Source organism: Conger conger, chromosome 10, assembly GCF_963514075.1.
Source record: "Conger conger chromosome 10, fConCon1.1, whole genome shotgun sequence".
NCBI lineage: Eukaryota > Metazoa > Chordata > Actinopteri > Anguilliformes > Congridae > Conger > Conger conger.
In genome coordinates, this window is record NC_083769.1 from 37,609,853 (window position 1) to 37,619,734 (window position 9,882).

Genomic DNA, 9,882 nt, shown 5'->3' on the forward strand with positions numbered 1-9,882 from the left:
GCATGCTGTAAGAAAATGTAAATAAAATGCTATTTAAAAAAAGGTCTGCACTATGTCCAAAATGGCTTTTTAATGCCGTTTAGTTAATAACAACTTTTCCACTATTAACATGTACAGGCCTGGACAAGTTCTCCAGTGCACTGGACCCAGTTCTGACAGACAGACAGACAGACTGTTCTGAAACACAGGGTTATTTCTATACGCACTGTAGAATGTCTGGAATAGCAATCATTGTCACAGTATTCCAAGACTTGACTTCACATTACTTCAAATCTAGTTTTCTGCTGCTATTTTGTTTTTTATGTCCTACGCGTGAAGCTGGTTTCAGCTTTCTTTCAAGTCTACGTGTTGAATTTGAGGAACTCCAGTGTCCTTCTGAAAGGTCCTTGCTCATTATCTTTATCAGCCTGTGACTGGAATGTTTGGAGTTTCACTGCAGCCTTCTGTGTTAAGAAACTTTTGGCCAACGCAGGCTTCTACAAACCGTTCACACCCAAGGTAAACGCACTCCGGGTAGACAAAAACCAGACAAAGAGGTTCAATAAATACTTCCTTTATTTCAAAATCTCAACAGGCATTCAGACAAGCAAATTAAATCAATATTTATTCTTTAAATAAACTGCTGCAATTACATGCAGAAAGCATTTTGTACCAGTGCTTTTACATTATGTTTATATTTTACACCTCATTCAAATGAAGAATACGCCTCCCCCTAAAAGTCAAACAGAGGAGATGATTATTTTATGAAGTCTCGAGAAATTGAGGTAACCTAAATATTTGGCATTCAGTGAAGCGTACAACATACTGTACAACCTTTATTTAAATTTTACTTTGGGAGCCTTTCACCCCTGATCCAGTTTATATGCATGTTAAAGCCCGAGTCTCAGCTTACTTGGGTCAACTGTATTCTGACCTGGGTTGTAAATGAAAATAGAGTATATGAAAGGGAGTTTGTTCAACTTATTTCTAACGTAGTATTTCTAAATAAAAATGGTTACCTGAAGTCAGTACTCTGCTTGATACAATAATTTGGCTTAGTAGGTCAATGAACTGTTATGATTGAGAACAATCAACTGAAATCAATTTGTTTCACTAAGAAATCCTCAAATATACTAGAGCAGTGGTCTCCAGAGTAACAACAAAAACCAGCAGACCCAGTAGCTCACCAGGACCAGGGTTGGAGACCCCTGTACTAGCGGTAGATGTTAGAAATATTGAATAAACAACCTTTGTCTTGTAACCCATTAGTACAAATGTACATTCAACAACATATCACACATATCCCAGAGATTACCGGGTGAAATACAGATTGTTTTTCATTCAACAGCTCATCAAATCTAATCAGCCAAAAGCCAGCACCAGAAACTATGGTTAAAAGTCATAAGCAAATCATAAGGCACAAAATTGTGTTAACTAGCAATATAAGCGAGTTTGCTTATATTGGCAAGTCTGCACCAACTACTGTCCTCTAAAGTGAGTCCTTGAATTGACAAATTCAGAATTACAGCAAACATACAAAGTGTACATGTGCACATAGTGCATAGGCATCTCAATGGAGACCAGATTGAATACAGCACTAGGATAAGGAAGCAAGGTCAATATGCCTAAACTAAATACAAGTCATTGAACACTGCAAGGCATTAGCACTAAAGAGAATGGAGTGAATTGCTGTAAATTAAAACACGTTTTTTATTTTTAATCCAAAATGACACAAGGTTAAAGGGAGAGTGAGGTAAATCTGATGCACATTTACAGTTAAAAACAAGACTTGACAACTGGAAGATCAGTAAAAAGTCCAAAAAGTTGAGAAACGTAGAGTGCACATAACAGGGAGAGTTGGGTTGCGTCCCGTTATTTCACTGGTGGTAATGCAGCCTTTTCTCGTGTTTTTCTATCAAAACATAGCGCCTTTGAGCTCCCGTCTGAAGAATCCACCAAAATTGAGGTCCCGAGACATGAGCTCATCCTCAACATTCTCCAGGGCCCACCGATGCTCAACAATCTCCAGTGCTTCCCATTCACTCTACAAAGTAATAATAATCAAAAATAAATAAACGCAAACACAAAGCTCACAATGCACTGTTATACATGCTCTAAACCTCCCTGGCCCCTGATCACTCTCTACAGCACAATTTAGAATAAATGAAGAAAATTCTAGAATAAACATTTCAGAACTCAACACACAATCCTCCCTGGCGCAATACGAGGTTAAGGGCCTTGCCCACCGGGGCTTAAACCACCAACCATCCGGGTCCCAGTCATGTAAATACATAAGCCGCTAGGCTCCAGGCCCATGAAATGGTACCCTGATTCTCTTTACTTTGCCTACACTTCTAAAACAATACTCACAGTACTCCCTACTCAAGCAATTTTGTTAAATTGCTTGTCGGGCTCCTTATCAATTTCTCAATTTGACTGAAATTGTGTGCTCATCTGCGGCTCCGTTTGCCAGCCGTCCTCGTCAACATATGAAATTCAGCCGCCTGAGTCATCTTCCCTCCTCCTCCTCCTCACCACCGTCTCCGTCTCAAACGGTACTCCTCTGCCGGCTCCTCTCCATTGGCCCGTTTCATAAGTGGCGACCATTAGTCAACCGCTATGCTACTGCCTGCCTACATATTCTGAATTTTTATTATAGTTCCATGCTAGCATGTGTGGATGCGATGTTGCCAAGATGGGCAGATGCATGAACCAAATATTCATACTGCATATTTACAACCAGTCACGACTCTTTGAATCTGAACATAATAATGAAGGCTCTGCTTTTTAACTTAAAGGGGAATTCCACTGTAAAATGAATGTTTACTTGTAGAATAGTAGCTGGCCTCTTGATTAAAATGAGCCAGCTCATTCTGTAGTGAGTGGAGAGATATAGCGCCAAACTACTGTGCATGCTCCAGGCACCTGCTTTACTAAAGACCACAATGACTGAATAGGCTTCCACATGCTTCAATGAACTGGTTATACAACGCGTTGTCCGACCAGGTCAGCCAGTGTTGTTAATATCTTTTCTGAAGTAGCTAAACCTGAAGGTGTCCATCATCAAAGCTACATTCAAATTACCCTGCCCACTGTATCTGAGGAAGGGTAGAGGTGTACATCATACCTCTACCAAAATGTGCACTTCTGATATTGCTGTACAGAGATTGCTTTAGCCAGCCACACAGAGAGAATTAAATCAGTTGCACCTTTTTCTATAAAATCAGCTAAATGTCATTTTGTGGTGGAATTCCCCTGTTCCCATGTCAGACAAGGAAATGCTGGTGAAATGTGAACACGGATGTTACCTTGAAGGCCTTGTTGGGATCGGGCGGCATTGCCATTGCAGCCCCTGTCATCTGATCCTGCATAATCCGTGACTGATCGGCAGCTGAGTGGGGAAGAGGCAGGACATTTTAGATAAATGGTATGTGACCATGCAGTCAGGGCAGGCACGATCTTCCAGTTATATTTCATATCTCACTTATATACCGATGGTCTGTTTAATACGACTCAAAGCGGTTACACCCAATCAAAAACTACACACTAATACTACCGCTGTCCACATTTCAACTTCTCTTCAGATTCTCTGGAAGAATCTAGCATTATGAAGAGACATGTCTATATGAGAGAGACTCACTTACCATTGTCTTGTCCCAGGATAAGGGTATACATACTGCGCAGTCCAAAAACATTGAGAAAGTACCAAGAGGCCGAACTCACCCTGAAAACACATTTAAGAAGATGAAGTTGTTTAAATTGTTAAATTTTTAATTACCCAGCCTTTTCTCAACATAAGCAATCACACAAATATTTCCCAAACATAATTTTCAGTTGGAGGAATAAATGGGAAACTTTCGCCCAACACTGATAAATTGTTTAAGCAGTCAATTGCAGAGTATCAAATGTAGAGAAACTTGAGTGTGGCTTTTAGAAAACCCACACAGTGGACAAAAATTGCAGGACTGTTTAATAAAATGCTTAAATCTTTACCAGGATGCATCAAGGGAAAGTAGCTCAATTCCTCGTTGGAGCATGGGCTTAAATCTCAAAGTCAGTGGGAAGGGAACCTTAGCTGTGAAAAAATGAGCAAAACATTGAATACGTCATGTCAGCACTTTCTGAAACATGAAAATGCTTTTGTATAAAATGTGTTATTCTTGAGGTTTTTACTTGAAATAAATAGCCATGTTAAAAATGCTGTTATTATTTCATTACAGAACTAATGAAAGCATCTGCTTCTGCCGTGCAGTTTGGTTATGAATGGAAAGAAAACAACAACATAATAAAAAATAATCTTACTAGTGACAAAGCCAGAAAAGGCCCAATTTATCCATCCACCGATTAAAATCATGGGAAGCACATTTGTCAGGTTTCCTTTCATCATGTCGGTCACCATGCCAGTATCTAAACATGAGAAGCAAGACATGAGTCAACATTTTTCAGGCTTGTCGTTTATTTTAGCCCATTATTATACACAATGCAACGATTATACACAAGGGAACCTTGATGATGAGGGAGTGAGAATATGAATTCTTACCAGTCATTGGGTTTTTAGGAACGACCTTCCTCTTAACTTTCTTGAAGAATCCAGTTTCTGTATTATTAAAGTAGTGTTTGCGCATGGCAAATGACTGAAATTGGGAAATAATAATTGCATTTAGAAAAAAGCACCTTCCATCTAATAAACAAAATATAATGGCTAGCTAATTTTGCTAGGTTAAGATAACACGTAAGTACCTGTTTCGGAAGGTATTTTCCATTTTCCCTCAATATCCGGCTCCTTAGTAAGACTTGACTGTGAAAATGAACATACAGAGAACCAGATAAATAAATCGTGAGGGGCATTAGCTATGTAAGCGAGGCAAGACATACATAAGAACCTATATTACGTATCAGGTTACCTGTCAGACACCTGTTCGACTTCTACCGTCTTGTCGCTATGAAGGAGTTGAGTAACGTAGTGCCGAATGACTCCAACAAAGAATGTAATGAACACTATGGGTACGACGACCCACATTCGGATATTAGAATCCAGGAGTAACTCTGGTCCAGACATTTTCCAACTAGAAAATACCTAGCTAATTAGCCTCAAAAATTCAACCTAAATGACAACTAATACCTAATCAATTCCAATATAAGCTCACTACCCAAAGTTCAAAGAGACACACGTTTAAAGTAAATGACCCCTATGTGACCTTTGAACTTTGGTCTGTAACGTGACCTTATTTGGCATTTTTTATTTATGGAATATTTATATACATGATGAAAACATCGTAGTGGAGGCAGAATCACTATACAACACAACTATGAGAGCAACTATGAGTTTATTTTATTTATTACTCGTTTTAAAAAGCCGTAAATTATTTTCATAAAGTCGCCGATCAGTGACGTCAGAAGGAATTTCTTCCTCTCCCATTTGCGGAGTTGATAATGCGAGGCAGCAGTGTGGCATATTGCAGGAAATCAGTCAAACCAGCAGTCTACGATATTATGCCGCTTGATTGTGAGTTATTGGTGTTTCATCTAACCATGTCGCATTCCTGTAACAACAGAATCGGTCGGCCGTTTCTCTGATTCTCTGACCGCAGTCTCAGCGGTTTGTGTTCACAAAGTGAATGTGTTTGCTTTAGATGGATAAGATGGCCCTGGACCGATTCATGTAAAAGAAAACATGGTCGTATTTACTTCATTCGACCACCTTTGATGAAGTTTGAATATTTCGAGGCACGATACATGACTATCTTCGAAAAACACCGCAAATCGCACACACCGTCTTCAAAAGGAGTATTCAATTTCATGAATTGGCACTTAACATGGACTCTCCCATTCTAAAACACATCAATGACCTCTTCCCATACAAGTTCTGCGGCTATTCTATATTGGCTGAGAATATTGTCACTACGCCATGTTCTGATGCCACAGTTTTCAGAAGATTCTACTGTCTACCTCTAGTTACCATCGCTTGCTACAGTCACGTTGCAAGCGAACAATATGATTTTTGTTTTAGGCGAACATGTTTAATTTGTTCAAATGTGTAGTTAAATGGCACCATATATTTATGGTTTATCACATAACCATCAGGGGGCCAATGAAACTGCGTAAATGATTTTAAGACGACCAATTAAATATAAACGGTCACTTCCCGTTAGATGACCAATGAAAACAAAGATTCTTAGACGGTTCCGAGGCTTACAATCACGTGACTTACCACCCTTTATAGCTAGCAAGAAAAGACAATAAAAAACCAGACCAATACTATATGCCCCATCACCCCTGTACATTTATTTACGTTTCTAAAGGCGAACGGTCTTTCATTACGGAGATTGATTAGTAACTATAGCTAGCTGCTAAAGTAGCTCGTACGATTAACCACGTGCAGCCAGTCAGTGTACAGGCTAGCATTGCATTTATGTATTGTCCTTTATGAGTAAACTTAGCATTTCTGTCCTTTTTTCCACGTCAAATTAGACTGGAATTACGTATACGAATGAGTTGAATCTATTGCCAACGCGATGACTTCAGGAATGTCCAACGTTGATGAAAAGGTGCTACAGTACGAAACGTTTATCGACGAGGTGTTGAAGCAAGATTTACAGTAAGTAACGTTAAGTTACCTAACCAACTGCCAACCCAACTCTTTAGGAATAGGTTGCACGCTCAACATCACTTAACTGTTCATAGTTGGTTACCTAATATTACTTTTGTAGTAAGCCTTACATGTTTGTGGAATGCTTGCTGTCCTTTCCTTTAAACTGTAAAAGTTTAATATAGATTTATTCAGTGCGCATTTTGTGATTGTATAACTGAGGTCTGGATACAAATACGTTTTCATTGTCATTGTCAATTTTTCAGTTTCACTTGTTCTATGAAGCAATATCTGCACGTGATTTGATAGATTTGGATCTTGACAGCAACAGTGTTTTTATTATTTTATCAAAAAAGCCTGGCACGTGCAGGAATCTCATCGTATTTTGAATTACATTTATTGTGAGCACCTATTCTTGCTGACGTTGGGTGTTTTGACAGAAGAGTGTTGGAGCAGAGAGATGGTGTGTATGAGAAGATTGCTCAGTACCTGCAACTAAAGAACACCATTGAGAGTCTCCAGGTAGTGTCTCTTGATTAACATTTTCTAACCAGGTCAGCGTCCTGGTAGCAACAGGGCAAGCAGAGCAGCTCAGATTAACTCCACAATGTTTCCATCAGTTGCAAATGGGCTCAAATTTGATTCACTGATGATTATATGCACGTTTAGCATTATCTCTGTAAAGCTACATTAATATAATTTGTAGTTTAAGATTTCTTTCATTGTTATTATTGAGCTTTGAATTTCGCACCATTTCACATTCTCCAGGAATCGGGATGCAAGGATCTGAAGACTGAGGTAGACCTGGGATGTAATTTCTATGTCCAAGCTCATGTGTAAGTCGTCCCCTGTGCCCTGCCTTGTGTCAGAATTGTAATTCCATAAGCTGTGGATGTAAATTTCAATTGTTTGCTTTTACCAGTGAGGACTCATCCAGGATCTTTGTTGCTGTTGGCTATGGATTTTATGTGGAGCTCACTTTGCCAGAAGCTCTGAAATTCATTGAGAAGAAAACAAGCCAGCTGACTACGTAAGTGTTGTGTTGGGTCAATGTCATATTTATTGCTCCAGTTTCTTTTGTCATTTGTGTGACTACATGCATTTCAGCATTACAAGTTCACCACAATGAAACAAGATTCACACTGTACAGTTGGTGTGAATGACTTAAAGAATTTTTGATAGTAAAATATGATGATAAATATTTCTTCTTTGAAAGCCCTTTTTTGCTGCACTTTTCCACTCCTAGGTTACACATCAGCAATACATTATACAATTGGATACCATGGTGCTGTATTTTTTCAGTGTAAACCATGAAACAGTACAGTGAAAGAATTGTAATTTGGACAAATATAACTGCACTATAAAGTGTATTTGTGCATGATTTGCTATGAGGAAATTAAAGCAGTTACATGTACTTGATTGCATTCATCTGAAAGGTGTTTGTAATGTGCATTTAAAACACAGTAGTACATTTTCATATTGTAGCAAACCCTTCTGTTCCTGTATTTGTATGTTTAGACATACAGATGCATTAACCAAAGATGCTGCAAAGATCAAAGCTAACATCCGCATGGTATTAGAGGTATGTAACCACTTTTGTTGCTTTTAAATATTTATACCATTCTAAAAGTTTTATTTTCATATGTATGGTACGTAATGCTTAATGTGTACTGTAGAACATTAAAGAAATGGATGCACAAAGTAATACATGATTATTTTGGTCTTCATGAACAGGGGTTAAGGGAGCTTCAGGGACTGAAAGATCTTCCAGAGGAGAGAAGGAGGGAGGTGTACTAGTTGCACATTTGGGGTCTTCTGGGAAACTAGATGACACTTGTACTTTCTTCCCTACGTGGATAAATATCAAATTGATATTTTACTCTATACATTTTAGATGTAATTAAGCCATTGACAAATGAATATAAGTTGACAAAAACTTTAATGTATTGATTTTTTAAATGTAAAGTTGTATTAAACTAATTTGGTCTGTTACCACCAAGTTTCATATTGATGTCTGGTGATGATTGGTGGTGGTTGAGGCAAGTTTCCCCCTTATCACTTTAAGCGCTTTGAGTGTCTATAAAAGCGCTATGTAAATGTGATGATCCATCTATCTTTGTCTCCTGTAAAAATATTTAATTTGTTGGTGCTTCTCAAATGATGCAGTACTAATAAAAATGGCACAATTGCTAATTCACTGTAAATTACTGTAAATGTATTTAGACCTCAATTTCCTTTGTTTCTCTCATGGAAAATTTAATTCACCAATTTAATTTGCAAATGAAAAGCTCCATATTTGCTTTGTTTGTCCCAGAATGCAGCCAGTTTTACATTTCAGCTGTGCTTGGTTTTCCTGCCGTTTATGTGTAGCAGAAGCTGTCTGTACACATGTACACATTTGATGGGGAATACAGATGCCCTGTGTGCTTCCTAATAAAAACAAACAAATGGAAGCACACACATTCTGTAAAGCAAGATGAGCAAAAATCTTTAAAAAAGAAAAAAGTTTTTTCTCCCAACCTTCGGTTATGCAACTGCGTTTGTACATTATGCTCGTATCACAATGAATGCCTAGGCAAACATACACTTAATAGGTAAACCATGTATAAATTAAGAAATAAATACACTTCCTCCTTTACCTTAAGTGGCACTCACAAAATTCTGCTCATTCAGTGCATTTGCATGCAAGCCTGAGGATGTGCACGAACATGCACGATGTGTGCTCTATGAAGATAGTGAAAGTACTAATCTCTGCTGTAAGTGCTTTTGTGTCATTTCTGAAAGGCCCACTGACAACACACCCACAGCTTCAAACAGAACAGTGAAAGACAGAGCAGTCACAGGAGGAACGAAAAACCACCATTTGGGGGAGGGGGATTCTTTAGGGTTTATTCAGATAAATCTAGTTTCTGGTTGTCTTCATGAATTTTTTCATCTTGACGTCTAAGTTGGCAGGTTTTTTTCAAGTGGCTAGACCAGGCCATGTCAAGGAATAAATTATTTGAAAGGATACTTGGGTCATATACAATATTTTGACTGCACAACACTTAAATGTTTTTATTATTAAGTTCAGCACTGAAAGTAATGCTTTTGTTTGTGGTGGGGGGGGGGGGGGGGGTTGTTGAAAGGGAGAGCAAATAATGGTTAGAAATGAATTTAAGCCCTTGACAAATCTAATAAATTGCCCCTTCCATGCATTTCAAACCATTTTAAAGTGAAATGGGGGGAGACTGCTCAGTGACACTGATGTCTGGCACCCATCTTGATGAGGTATGACACCCATTCTGTGCCAGAACACCAACCACACACCAGCT

The 9,882-nt window shown here is 38.5% G+C and overlaps 2 protein-coding genes across 2 annotated transcripts; one reads left to right on the forward strand and one right to left on the reverse strand.

The window, feature by feature from the left end:
- Positions 1-537: 537 nt before the first annotated feature.
- On the reverse strand, positions 538-5,176 carry zgc:86609 (ER membrane protein complex subunit 3-like). Its single transcript, XM_061257800.1, has 8 exons — positions 4,884-5,176; positions 4,720-4,777; positions 4,520-4,613; positions 4,282-4,386; positions 3,973-4,054; positions 3,624-3,703; positions 3,288-3,370; positions 538-2,023 (listed from the first exon to the last, which is right to left on the reverse strand). The coding sequence occupies exons 1-8, from the start codon at positions 5,036-5,038 to the stop codon at positions 1,895-1,897; spliced, it is 786 nt and encodes a 261-aa protein (XP_061113784.1). The 5' UTR covers positions 5,039-5,176; the 3' UTR covers positions 538-1,894.
- A 190-nt stretch (positions 5,177-5,366) lies between these two features.
- On the forward strand, positions 5,367-8,772 carry uxt (ubiquitously-expressed, prefoldin-like chaperone). Its single transcript, XM_061258215.1, has 7 exons — positions 5,367-5,485; positions 6,451-6,577; positions 7,009-7,090; positions 7,337-7,404; positions 7,491-7,598; positions 8,087-8,150; positions 8,303-8,772. The coding sequence occupies exons 2-7, from the start codon at positions 6,495-6,497 to the stop codon at positions 8,363-8,365; spliced, it is 468 nt and encodes a 155-aa protein (XP_061114199.1). The 5' UTR covers positions 5,367-5,485; positions 6,451-6,494; the 3' UTR covers positions 8,366-8,772.
- The last annotated feature ends 1,110 nt before the right edge of the window (positions 8,773-9,882 follow it).